We start from the raw sequence: 14,568 nt of genomic DNA, 5'->3' as shown, positions 1-14,568 counted from the left end.
TGACCCTGTCTCTGCCCTTACCCTCCACAAACATTTATTTTTTAAAAGAAATTCAGCAAAATCTCTCATCAAAACATTTTCCTTAAGACTATAACCAACTACATATTATGTGCTGGAGAACGCTCAGTCTCCCCAATCGCCGTGCATTCTCTATGAAACTTTAATCAATATGTTTACATTTTTGCAATGAATTTTTTGTTTTTTTTTTGAAAAGTAACTAGTTGTAGTCCAGGCATGGGGAAGAAGCTCAAGCTTTCTAAGATGACCTAAGTCAGTATGATAAAGCTACTGTCCAAAGCAAGAATGAAAAGAACACCAGGGTTTGTGTAACATTAGCAAAGCTAAGTGTTATCACATGTGCAAAACCACCCCAGGCTCACACAGGCATACGGATTTTAAACATGAGGTGTGGACTTCAAAACGAGCCCATCTTATCAAAGAAAAAGGCAGTTCCGCTGAAGCTGAAGCACTGAATTCACAAAGTGGGGGATCTGATAGACTCTGCAGCTTTAAAAATTAATTCTTTGGGTTCTTTCACTTGAAGATGTTTCTACTTAAGTGTATGAAGAAATGCAAAAAGCTAGTTAACCTGAATGGTTATTCTTAACTGTTAAAATGAACATGTAGTTTGGGGACAGTACCTGAGAAAGGGAAAACACTGAACTAGCTTTTTTCATTTTTATTATGAACTCCAGCCTTGCGGAAGAACAGAGCCAGAATTGCATAATAGCGTTGGAAGTGGTCATAAGCACGAGGAGCTTGGATTAAGACAAGGCTGCACACTTCTGTCATTTTATAAGTTGAAACCTCTAGCCACAGGCCATCTAGACCACATTCAGATGAAAAAAGAGAGGCTCGACAAACAATTTTCCATGTCTTGAGGGGAAAAACCTGAGTCCACAGGTCAGCGGTTTTCCTAATTGCAGAGCAGTAGTTTAACAAGCTGCTTTGCAACTAGTTTCCAAGTGTGCAGCCACCTCTAGCTCCGCAAGATTGAAGCGTGTGGCGCAGTGGTGTTCTTTTATTTCAAATTGCAGAGACACAACGAATGGAAATTGCCCTGAACACTTACAAGTGAAAGGCCCAGTTCATTACAAATACAGCTGGAGTCAGTTGTCCATGCAAAGTACATGTATATTAAAGGAGTGAATAACGTACCCATTCCAAGAGGTCACTGAGCTAACAAAGTCAAAAACAAAACAGTAAATAGATATTTTAGTATGCACAGGTCTTGCTGAAAGCTTTCAACCAATTTGAGGAAACTACTCATGCTTTTTTACTCATGCTTACTACAAAGAAAAAACCTGATGAGAATAAACAGAATGGGATTTTCTACCTGATGAATACTTGTTATTTTAGCTAGAAGTCAGCCGTGACAATAGACTTAAAAATTTGTCTTAAATACTTTTTTCTCCCCCAGTACAGTGCTAATGTCATCAAGAAACTAGGAAGTAAGCAACATGCTCCAGCTTAAATTCAGCTGCCACACTTCTCATGATTTGATTTATACAAGAAAATCCACCCAAGGAAAATGGTCAGTACCTTAGGCAATCTGGGGCCTTTTTTTTTTTCTTTAAAAATACTGCAATCAACCAACCAACCAATCAACCAATCAATCAGATTTCCCTTATTTAAAAAAAAGTGCTTTCTTACCACCAAGTAAGGTCTTTGGGCTGCATTTTAACTAAAAACCATGTCATCAAAGGCCAGCCCCAAAATGCATTTTCCATATGAGCTATAAGGTCGCTATGAGCCGAAACTGACTCGACCGCAACAGGTTTGGTTTTTGGGATATGCGCACATTTTCATAAACATCAGCTTATCAGAGAAACATTAAGATACATTATATATCAGCGTGAAATCCTAAACTTAGGGCAGAACGTAAGGAAGAAGTTTGAGAGGGAAAGGAAAGGGGGAAGAGAAAGGGTATATGCTTAATGAGAACTTGGTCTGTGAAGAACCATTAAAAACCTTAGCTTGGAGGCCTCTGATAAGCATTTAATTTCTTAAAATAATCGATCTGGATCTTTGTGGATCCAAAACCAGGGGCCATCTCCCTATTTTTCCACAAGAAAATTCATAGGAAAATCATGTCTCAAAAAAGAAAAATAAATGAAAATTACAGTCAACACTTGGTAATTTAAGTTGCTGTCCTGGATGGACTTTGGCAATTTCTTGTCTCTTCCCTTTTTTTTTTTTTTTTTTTTTATTCCCACACCAAATCTGGAAGAGTATAACACATCGATTCGTTCAGCCTAAAATATGGGAGGCCAGGGAGCCATGGCTAATAAATACATGTTAAAATTCCCAGAGCTAATCAGTGGTAGGCTGCAGCCGCTAGACCACACCAGAGGAGGTGAGGTGGTGGTGAGCCCCTTCCATTTTAACTCGATGCACTGCAACCACCCCAAACAGAAGAAAGTGCTTCTTCACGTGGTCATTTAGAGATGGGGAAACCAAAGCCCCAGTGGTAAGAGACTTGCCCACAGTCAGATTTCCAGCTGCGGCAGGGCTGGTACTTGCAGAGCTCAAGGCAGCAGCTTTTTACCAGCCAGTAGGAAGGAATTTCCATATTTTAACACCTAATATGTCTTTTTTTTTATGTCTATGGTGGAGCTGTGGCTGCACAGTGGCTAAAGCGATTGACTGCTAACCTAAAGGTCAGTGGTTCGAAATCACCCGCGGCTGCTGCAGAAGAAAGATACGGCAGTCTGCTTCCGTAGAGATTTACAGCCTTGGAAACACTATGGGGTCACTATGAGTTGGAATCAACTCAACAGCAGTGGGTTTTGGGTTTGGTGGCTACGGAGCCCTGGTGGTGCAGTATTTGAGAGTTTGGCTGCTAATCAAAAGGTTTCATTCCATCAGCCGCTCCTTGGAAACCCTATGGGGGCAGTTCTACTCTGTCCTATGTGGTTGCTATGAGTCAGAATCAACTCGACAGTAACAGGTTTTCTTTTTTTTTTTTCAATGTGGTTATAATGGTGTCCCTGGCTACCCTGGCTTCAGGACCTTTATGCACACATGGGCAGGTCCTAAGTTTATGTCACCATACCTGTAGAAGTGACTTTGTACTTGCTCTCCAAAGGAAATATTATGTCCTGTTCTAAAGGTTTTGAAATCCTTACTATTAGATTTGACTCATTAAATTGTTCTTTTAAAAATGTAATTGGAGATAGGTTTATTTAGAGTTATATACATTGCTCCTCCCTCAGTCTTGTTCCCTGCCAACACTGAAATAAATTCTCGTTCTGGCTCTTTCTGATACTTATGATGGAGAGGCATACACCTCAGATCAAAAGGCTAAAACTGGGGGGTGGGGAACCTTCTCCTCTATGACACAGAAATCATGGTGGGAATTCAGGGACCCTGGAAGAAAGAGGTAAGGAACCTATCAGCCTTCCTCATTCTAGATGGTGGGTTCGCAAAGATCTTTGAATTTGGGCACAGCCAGAATTCAGACTTTAGAGGAGAGGCTTCTAACTCCCTCATCGGCGTGTTTCTATTTGTTCATCACTGGACAGTGTCAGAGCAGATGTGACTTTATGCGACCTTAGTAATGTTACCCTCTGTGACGTTATAAGATGGATAAACATCCTGAATTTGGCTACAAGATAAGTATGACCTTAACACGGAAGAGTATAGCCTTAATGTAAGATTATGCTTCACTGGCCATTTATAAGGTGATGTGAGGCCAGGAGACAGCCCCTCCCTTCTCTATGGGCACATCACCCTCAGGAAGCAGAAACATCTGACAGACGTGCCATCCGCACGTGTGTATTTCTCTGGCAACAGTACTGTGTGTCGGATTCCCCACTCTAAAGATGAGTGCAAATGAAAGGAGCCTGAAGCATCTTTTAGGGTTAATGGGATCATCACACAGCAGCAGACTGAAACAAAGAACCTCTCAGTGAGGACATCTGAGAGAAAGGCTCTGGCAGAAATAATATTTTTCCAGGTTACATTTCCCAATCAACATAGAAGGCTGACTGTGGGTTAGCATTCCAGACACTTTAACATCAAAAGTCAAGCATAATCTATGATTCAAACCCAAGCATCTGGCTCAAACTTAATCTGTAAACCACTTTGCAGGTTCACCAATAAAGTTTTCCCTAGCATCATCTTATGTGTAACACACTAGAGCTTGGCAACCGTAGCATTAGTTCATTTTTTATGCATATTTCAGCTCTCTTTCTAGTTGTAAATGTTTGACAGTGATTAAATCGACTTTTAGAGAAAACCAGAGTCCTTACTAGGAGTGCAGTTGGTAACCATGTTTATCAAGGCCTCTCATTTTTAGAAGCATTACACCAGGTTATACCAAAACCCATTTGGAGTTACGTAGCCCTGAATTTTACATAAACCTGGTCATACAGTATGGGACTCTCCTTCCTCTGAGGCAGCCTGAAAATGCCTGAAGGATCTGTGACGGGAGGAAGTGGACCAGAGATGAAGAAAGGAACCAATCTTCATTTCCATAGCCACTGGCCCCTGCTAGGCACTTAGCTCATTTAATTCTCACCACACTCCTATGAGGTAGGTTGCATTTTGAAGACGAGGAAAATAAGGTACAGAAAAGAGAAATAACGTGCTCTAGATGTGGCCTAGCTGGTGAACAATAGTGCCCAGACTGCAGACACATCTGTCTGACTCCAAAGCCTGATCTTTTCTCAGCACAAATGCAGCTTCCTCTAAATTTAAAGTCATTTCTATAGGATGATGGGGTTTAAGGGCCTTGAGGGAGGTGGTCACTTTTCTCTAGTCCTCTGTCCTACTGATGTTGGCTAGTCCTTCCTTACACTGAAGTTCTCTTGGAAAAAAACCATCAACCAAAAGTATAAAAATATATTATTTGGATGTGGGAATTTTACTTCAAATCCCAGCCATTTAATTGGTCACAGTGCCAAGTATCTATCTTGTGGTGATTTTCCCCAGAAGAACAGAAGACAGGATGAGATCAGAGGGTAAGTGATCCAATGATAAGCCAAGCGACAGTGCACTCAAGAGAGGCACCAAACAGTCTCTGCCTCTAGTCCTCCTCCTGAGTTATTCTCATTTTCAATATAAAGCTAGCTCTCACTGCTGCTGCCTGTAGCTAAGGACATTTCAGTAATAAATAAATAACCTTCTGCTGTTAAACCTGGCTGGACACCTTTGTTTTCTACATTAGTAAGAGAAATAGCTATAGAATTGTAAGTCCTTGGAGAAAGACTTCTGTACACTCATCACATGAATGAACAAACAACTGAAGTCATTTTTTAACATGTCCGGTTGCCGCACAGCAGCGAACAGACACATCACGCAAGGACCAATTTATGACCAGAAGGAAAAATTACACTCTTCAAAGAATCCCGTTTGGAGGCAGTCACCATCATTAGGGAAAGTGATATCTATTTAAAAGCAGTAAATGCCGATTTCCAAACAGAATGGAGTGGCACGCCAAGGAGTAGCCGCCCACTGAAACATCCCCAGGCTCTCCAGAGAATCTTACGGTCTGTCACGTTAACCCACTTCCTTCTGTATTTTTCTTCATTTTCTTCTTCTTCCCTGCTGAATATTATCATCTAAAATCAAATTAAGTGCTAATAGTAAATGTGAGCAGCGATCACTTCAGAAAAGCAAAACAATCAGACTCAAGAGATTTTATAAAAATAGTGTTTCTCATACTAAAGACTGAGATCCCAGATGGAACTGTGAGGGAGTTCCAAAAGGGTCATAGCGACTGGAATTGCTGCTCAGGTAATTTATTTAGTAGAACCACCAAAAAATAGTAAAATAATCATTTAAAAAGAGCACCCTTCCCATCTCTTTTCAAGCCCCTTCTTTCTAACTCTAAGGTCTCTAATTAATTAATTAATTAATTGTAATGCAATAACAATAACACTGTGTCAATATGGGAATTAAACTATTATATCTCCCTTTGCTAAAAGAGAACAGAAAAGCAATATGACACATGAGAAGATTCAGTCTGACCCACCATGGTAATTATTATTATTATTATCCGGTGGATACTTAATGGTAAAAATGTCATGGATCATTAATTTTGGCTCTAGTTTTCAAGGGGAGTGGATCCCACAAGAAAATTAATCTATTGGTTTTAAAATACTACAAATTAAAGCTGTCCCCTGAAATACATATATTGAGTAAATTCCTGCTATACAAGGCTGGTAATTAAGATGAGTCTTAGTCATACATTCCAAAACTAAGAGTTCCATTTCACTAAGTTGATATTCTCATTCTCTTTGGAAAATGAATTATTACTTTTTCTTTAAGAAAAACAAAGTCAAGACTATTATTAAGTTCTTGGCAAGAAAGAAGAGCAGGATTACAACCAGAACTGTTGAATTTGATTTTTCATCTACAAGATTCCCTGAACCACTCAAGCTAAATAATAAACAAAAAGAAATACTTTAAAATAAACATCTTGAATAAAGCAGGTAAAAGAATGCCTGAGAGATGATTCTCTAATTAACATAGCTTCTCTCTATCTTCTCAATTCCTACCCGGGGCTCATAAATAGGCAGGGTCTAGCTGATCTCATTTGACAGAGTGGTGATATTTCAAATCAACCAGCTTTCGCGCATCACCATTTTTGTACATTATGAGTTATTAGTCTTGAAAAATGGCACTCAAATAAAAAAAAAGTTTCCACTGAACTGACAGCGTTTGAGGGCGGGTACCTTGGAGGAAAGAATGAGGTGCTGAGTTCAATGTAAGGGGAAGCGAACACAGCCTCAGGTATACGGAAACAAAGGGACAAAAAGCCTCATCTGAGTTAACTAACGCTCTAAGGAACAAAGCCAAGCTATTCTCTGGTGGCTGACAAAGCATATTGGTGTAAATAAAAAGAGTGAAGAACCACAAACATTTGGCATTAAGGACCCTAGAGGCCTAATTAAACATATTAATTTTTTAAAATAATTTCTATTGTGCTTTAAGCCAAAGTTTACAAATCAAGTCAGTCTCTCACACAAAAACCCATCTACATCTTGCTACACACTCACAATTACTCTCCCCCTAACGAGACAGCCCACTTTCTCCCTCCACTCTCTCTTTTCGTGTCCATTTTGCCAGCTTCTAACCCTCTCCATCCTCTTATCTCCCCTCCAGGCAGGAGATACCAACACAGTCTCAAGTGTCCACCTGATCCAAGAAGCTTACTCCTCACCAGTACCCTACTCCAACCCATTGTCCAGTCCAATCCACGTCTGAAGAGTTGGCTTCGGGAATGGTTCCTGTCCTGGGTCAAAAGGAGGTCTGGGGGCCATGACCACCAGGGTCCTTCTAGTCTCAGTCAGACCATTAAGTCTGGTCTTATGAGAATTTGGGGTCTGCATCCCACTGCTATCCTGCTCCCTCAGGGGTTCGCTGTTGTGTTCCCTGTCAGGGCAGTCATTGGCTGTAGCCGGGCACCATCTAGCTCTTCTGGTCTCAGGATGATGTAAGTCTCTAGTTCATGAGGTCCCTTCTGTCTCTTGGGCTCCTAATTATCTTGTGACCTTGGTGTTCTTCCTTCTCCTTTGATCTGGGTGGGTTAAGACCAATTGATGCATCTTAGATGGCCGCTTGTTAGCATTTAAGATTCCAGATGCCACTCTTCAAAGTGGGATGCAGAATGTTTTCTTAATAGATTTTATTATGCCAATTGACTTAGATGTTCCCTGAAACCATGGTCCCCAGACCCCTGCCTCTGCTACGCTGGCCTTTGAAGCATTCAGTTTATTCAGGAAACTTCTTTGCTTTTGGTTTAGTCCAACTGTGCTGATCTCCCCTGTACTGAGTGCTGTCTTTCCCTTCACCTAAAGTAGTTTTTAAAGTAGTTCTTATCTACTATCTAATTAGTGAATACCCCTTTCCCACCCTCCCTCCCTCCCCCGTCTCGTAACCACAAAAGAATGTTTTCTTCTCAGTTTAAACTATTTCTCAAGTTCTTAGAATAGTGGTCTTATACAGTATTTGTCCTTTTGCAACTGACTAATTTCACTCAGCATAATGCCTTCCAGGTTCTTCCACGTGATGAAATGTTTCACAGATTCCTCAATGTTCTTTATTGATGCGTAGTATTCCAGTGGGTGAATATACAATCATTTATCCATTCATCCATTGATGGGCACCTTGGTTGCTTCCATCTTTTTGCTATTGTAAACAGTGCTGCAATAAACATGGGTGTGCATATATCTGTTCGTGTAAAGGCTCTTATTTCTCTAGGATATATTCCAAGAAGTAGGATTGCTGGATCGTATGCTAGTTCTATTTCTAGCTTTTTAAGGGAGCACCAAATCGATTTCCAAAGTGGTTGTACCATTTGACATTCCCACCAGCAGTGTAGAAATGTTCCAATCTCTCCACAACCCCTCCAACACTTATTATTTTGTGTTTTTTGGATTAGTGCCAGCCTTGTTGGAGTGAGATGAAATCTCATTGTAGTTTTGATCTGCATTTCTCTAATGGCTAATGATCGTGAACATTTCCTCATATATCTGTTAGCTACCTGAATGTCTTCTTTATTCATATTCATATCTTTTGCCCATTTTTTAATTGGGTTATTTGTCTTTTTGCAGTTGAGTTTTTGCAGTATCATGTAGATTTTAGAGATCAGGCACGGATCAGAAATGTCATAGCTAAAACTTTTTCCCAGTCTGTAGGTATTCTTCTTAATCTTTTGGTGAAGTCTTTGGACGAGCATACGTGTTTGATCTTTAGAAGCTCCCAGTTATCTAGTTTTTCTTCTACATTCTTTATAATGTTTTGTATACTGTTTATGCCATGTATTAGGGCTCCTAACATTGTCCCTATTTTTTCTTCCATGATCTTTATCGTTTTGGATTTTATATTTAGGTCTTTGATCCATTTTGAGCTCGTTTTTGTGTATGGAATGAAGTATGAGTCTTGCTTCATTTTTTTTTGCAGATGGATATGCAGTTATGCCAGCACCATTTGTTAAAAAGACTGTCGTTTTCCCATTTAACTGTTTTGGGGCCTTTGTCAAATTTCAACTGCTCATATGTGCATGAATTTATGTCTGGATTCTCAATTCTGTTCCATTGGTCCATGTATCTGTTGTTGTACCAGTACCAGGCTTTTTTGACTACTGTGGCGGTATAATAGGTTCTAAAATCAGGTAGAGTAAGGCCTCCCGCTTTGTTCTTCTTTTTCAGTAATGCCTTACTTATCCGGGGCCTCTTTCCCTTCTGTATGAAGTTGGTGATTTGTTTCTCCATCTCATTAAAGAACGTCTTTGGGATGGGGAACAGAATTGCATTATATGTATAGATCGCTTTTGGTAGAATAGACATTTTTATAACGTTAAGTCTTCCTAACCACGAGCAAGGTATGTTCTTCCACTTCTGTAAGTCTCTTTTGGTTTCTTGCAAAAGTGTATTGTAGTTTTCTTTGTATAATTCTTTTACATCTCTGGTAAGATTTATTCCTAAGTATTTTATCTTCTTGGGGGCTACTGTAAATGGCATTGATTTGGTGAGTTCCTCTTCGATGTTCTTTTTGTTGGTGCAGAGGAATCCAACTGATTTTTGCATGTTTATCTTGTATCCCCGTACTCTGCTGAACTCTTCTATTAGTTTCAGTAGTTTTCTTGAGGATTCCTTAGAGTTTTCTGTGTATAAGATCATGTCATCTGCAAATAGAGATAATTTTACTTCTTCCTTGCCAGTCTGGATGCCCTTTATTTCTTTATCTAGCCTAATTGCTCTGGCTAGGACTTCCAGCACAATGTTGAATAAGAGTGGTGATAAAGGGCATCCTTGTCTGGTTCCTGGTCTCAATGGGAATGTTTTCAGGCTTTCTCCATTTAGAGTGATATTGGCTGTTGGCTTTGGCTTTGTATAAATGCCCTTTATTATGCTGAGAAATTTTCCTTCTATTCCTATTTTGCTGAGAGTTTTTATCATGAATGAGTGTTGAACTTTGTCAAATGCCTTTTCTGCAGCAATTGATAAAATCATGTGATTCTTGTCTTTTGTTTTATTCATGTGGTAGATTCAATTAATTGTTTTTCTAGTGTTGAACCATCCCTGCATAAAAAAACCTGGTATGAATCCCACTTGGTCATGGTGAATTCTGTTTTTGATATGTTGTTGAATTCTATTGGCTAGAATTTTGTTTGAGGATTTTTGCATCTAAGTTCATGAGGGATATAGGTCTATAATTTTATTTTCTTGTGCTGTCTTTACCTGGTTTTGGTATCAGGGATATGGTGGCTTCATAGAATGAGTTTGGTAGTATTCTGTCCTTTTCTATGCTCTGAAATACCTTTAGTAGTACTGGTGTTAACTCTTCTCTGAAAGTTTGGTAGAACTCTGCAGTGAAGCCATCTGGACCAGGGCTTTTTTTTGTTGGGAGTTTTTTGACTATCTTTTCAATCTCTTCTTTTGTTACGGGTCTATTTAGTTGTTCTACCTCTGTTTGTGTTAGTTTAGGTAGGTAGTGTGTTTCTAGGAATTCATCCATTTCTTCTAGGTTTTCAAATTTGTTTGAGTATAGTTTTTCATAGTAATCTGAGATGATTCTTTTAATTTCAGTTGGGTCTAAGTTGTAATATCACCCATCTCATTTCTTATTTGGGTTATTTGCTTCCTCTCCTGTTTTTATTTTTTCAGTTTGGCCAGTGGTTTATCAATTTTGTTGATTTTTTTAAAAAATCAGCTTTTGGTCTTGTTAATTCTTTCAATTGTTTTTCTGTTTTCTATTTCATTTAGTTCAGCTCTAATTTTTATTATTTGTTTTCTTCTGGTGCCTGTGGGTTTCTTTTGTTGCTCTCTTTCTATTTGTTCAAGTTGTAGGGATAATTCTTTGATTTTGGCCCTTTCTTCTATTTTGGATGTGTGCATTTATTGATATAAATTGGCCTCTGAGCACCACTTTTGCTGTGTCCCAAAGGTTCTGATAGGAAGTATTTTCATTCTCATTGGATTCTCCGAATTTCTTTATTCCATCCTAATGTCTTCTGTATAAACATATTAATTTTATAGATGAGAATATTGTGGTCCTAAGAGATGGGAAGACTCACCTAAGATCACATCAAGAGATGGAAGATGATCTAAATATAAATATTAGTTCTCTTGATTCTATGGTCATTACCTTTTCTTCCACAAAAGAGACACTTCTGTTTTGTGTATGAGTTCATTCAAGTCAAATAAGAATAATCTATGCTAAGTACTGCAAACAGTTCTTACCCATGTGTAGTTTACTCTTCAATGAAGGAGACAGAAAATTAGACTTGCAATTATAGTACAGAGTGATAAGAATGATGATAGGAAAAGTACCGAATGCTGTCCAAGCAAGGGCACCCATCCCAGACTTGTGGTGCCAGCAAAGGCTTCTCAACAGATCTAAAATCTAAGCTGGGTTCTTGAAAGATAAGCAGGGCTTACATAAGGGAACAGAGGAGGAGGAGGAGGAGGAGGAAAGCTGTTGCAAGTGGAGAGAAGAGCTGACACATAGGATCAGACGCAAAAGAGAACCTGGTACATTTGAGGTAGTGAAAGGAATTCAGTGTGGTTGGAACACTGAGTGTTGGTGGGATGTGGTCAGAGATGGGTGGGAGAGGAAAGGAGGGACCAAAGCCTGCAGGGCTTTCTGCCATATAAAGTAATCTGGAATTTATCCCAAGGCAATGGGAAGACATTAAAGAGTTTTAAAACTGGGAGGTATAATGAGTGGATCTCCATTTTAGAAAGAACATTATAACTTTTGTGTGAAAAAAATGAGAGGACAGGGTAAGCCTAGAAGAAAGCAAAAACTGTTAGGAGACCATTGCAGTAACCCAGAGGAGAGGGGACAGTTATCTAATGGGGTATCCAAGAGGAATGGAGAGAAGTGGTTGGATCTGAAACATTCTGGTTGTAGAAATGAAATACTCGATCATAAATCAGTGTGGATCATTAGGGAAAGGAAGGGGTCAAGGATGATCTGGAAGTATCTGGCCAAAGTCTTGCTTGGGGGACTTTCTGACATGGGAACTATGAAACATCATCCTTCGTTTAGGGATCATTTTATAGACAACAGAAATTCAAGACGGCTCTGTATTTGCTCATCATGAGTGACACCATGGAGTTCTGATCCCACGCCAAAGACCCCAATTCTGCAGGAAAAACACTCCAAACTGCTCTAACATGGTGTACTCCATGGGGGAAGTCATAAATATCTGCCCAGACTTCTCAAAGAAAGAAAAGCCTGCCAGTCAGGCACCCTCAACCTCAAAGTTTTATCAGTCTCCCAACATCCCCTGGAGGATTAAGGCTAAGAGGCACGAGAGAAGGCTTAGTGTGCTATGCCTTGTTCAGGCAGCATTCATGGTGGTCTCTTCTATTTTCTGCTGGATGCTGGTCAATCCAAAGGAAGTATGACTAGGGCTTCTAAATAAAGAGGAATCTAAACCCAGGGAGAAATATTTACTATCATTATATAAATTATCTCAGGGGTCCTAAGGTTTTCCAGTTCAAAAGTGGAGGAACGAAATATAAAATACGCTCTGGGGTTGTAGTACTTACCCCTTCACTGCCGTTTTCACCTGTGTTGGCAAGCATTTCCTGCAGGGCTCGGACAGAGAGGGACTGTTCCAGCACAAAATTGCAGACGCAGAGATCTGGAGGAACATACTGTGGAAATAAAACCGGAATGAGGATACCTACTCATAGCAGTCAGGCAACAGTCATGCAAAAACATCTCAAGGGCAAAGAGCCTATGCATCAAAAGGACAGCTGGATGGATGAATGTAAAAGGAATGTAAAAGATGGATTTCCCTTATTCAAGTTAACATGGGTTTTAAACTAGATTCTAAAATACGGGAAGAAGAAAAGCCCAAGTTTCAAGGGAACCAGGATGTCAGGATCGACTTGACTAAGAGTTGGTGGCACATGTATGGCAGTTCGAATCCACCAGGCGCTCCTTGGAACTCTGTGGGGCGGTTCTACTCAGTCCTGTAGGGTCGCTATGAGTCGGAATCGACTTGACGGCACTGGGTTCTGGGTATATGGAAAAGAAAACACACACAGCCTTGTGGAAGAAAGGAAAAGGGAGAGGAGATAGTCCGATCTACACCAGTGAGTGGGTGAGACCAAAGGAAAAAGCCACAGGGATCACATTCACAGCGATATATGAGAAGGCAGTGGATACCATGTGGCTCTAGACATCAGTGACCATCATAGGGAATCCATTTACTCGTTAAGAAAACCTGGATACCACAGTGGATACCAAGAGGCAGTAGAGGGGATTATGAGCTACAGAGAACAAAGAAATGTTTAGAACTATAAGAATTGGCAGCCTCTACAATAATCATTCTAACTATGTGCTCAGTTAACATCATGATACTCATGCCTGTTCTGGAATATTTCTCAACAACGGTTAAAGGCAGCCTTCTCTGTATACTGACTACATAGCAGCTAATGTTCACTAAGCGTTTTCTCTGTGCCAGCTACTGCTCTAAATGTTTTGCTTGTACAAGCTCATGTCTATCATCCTCTCACCAACCCTATATGATCTAAACCCACTGCCGCTGAGTCGATTCTGACTCCTAGCGACCCTATGGCCTATTATTATTACAGTTTATAGTTAAGGAGTTCCAGGGTGGTGCAAACAGGTAAGTACTTGACTACTAGCCAAAAGGTGGGCAGTTCAAATCCATTCAGCAGCACTTCTGGAGACAGGGCTGGCAATCTGTTTCTGAAAGGTCACAGCCTTGAAAATCCTATGGCGTTATGGCGCAGTTCTACTCTGCGCACATACGGTCGCTAGTTCAACTCAACAGCAACCGACAACAACATAGTTAAACAAACTAAGGCATAGAGAAGTTGGTTCACTTGCCTAAGGCCACGGCTTATATTTTACTGAGTCAGAAGTTAAATCCAGGCATTCCGGCTCCAAAATCTATGCACAAAACCCTACACTGTCCTGTCACTGATGAAAATATTAAAGATTTTTGTTTCACAAATGGAGTATTTTCGATTAGCAGATATTGGAGCCCTGGCTCAGCTGCTAACCAAAAGGTCAGCTGTTTGAGTCCACCAGCCACTCCTTGGAATCCCTACGGGCAGCTCTACTTTGTCCTACAGGGTTGCTATGAGTTAGAATCAATTCGACGGCAATGGGTTTGGTTTTAGTTTGACATTTATGTAAAACACAGTGCTTGGTATTAAGAAAGCTATAAAGGAACACAAAACATAATCACTGCTCTTCAGGAGCTTACAATTCAGCTTCATGATGGACCATTTTCCTTGGGAATACAGGTTGTCACCACCTTGCATACCAAGCCTCTGCTTCCTACATGATATTGGCAGAACACTGACACCATGCGATTAACAAGAAAGAGGAATGAGTGCCAGAAGTCACCAACAGCTACGCCTGATACTCCGAGACAGGTAAAGCTGTTTCCATGGAGCTCCAACTTAAAAGCTAAAGCAATCCTGCGACTGAGCCACAGATAACCTCTCTACCTTCAGCATTTTCATTTTTAAAATAAAGGTAATAGAATTGACAATCTTTAAGATTCCTTTAATTTCCAAGTGTTCATACATTATTCATCTCCCCAAGTTTTAAGACTCCCCAAGTCAG

The 14,568-nt window shown here is 40.1% G+C and overlaps 1 protein-coding gene across 1 annotated transcript in view; it reads right to left on the bottom strand.

Annotated features, from left to right (window-relative positions):
* RYR3 (ryanodine receptor 3) overlaps positions 1 to 14,568 on the bottom strand; it is a 446,068-nt gene that overhangs the window by 385,977 nt on the left and 45,523 nt on the right. The window contains exon 5 of the mRNA XM_064291963.1: positions 12,510 to 12,617. Within this exon, the coding sequence (XP_064148033.1) occupies positions 12,510 to 12,617 (108 nt within the window). The remainder of the gene's footprint in view (positions 1 to 12,509; positions 12,618 to 14,568) is intronic.

Source organism: Loxodonta africana, chromosome 10 (assembly GCF_030014295.1).
Source record: "Loxodonta africana isolate mLoxAfr1 chromosome 10, mLoxAfr1.hap2, whole genome shotgun sequence".
NCBI lineage: Eukaryota > Metazoa > Chordata > Mammalia > Proboscidea > Elephantidae > Loxodonta > Loxodonta africana.
Note: the sequence above shows the minus strand (reverse complement) of the source record. Positions and strands in the feature narration are given on the sequence as shown.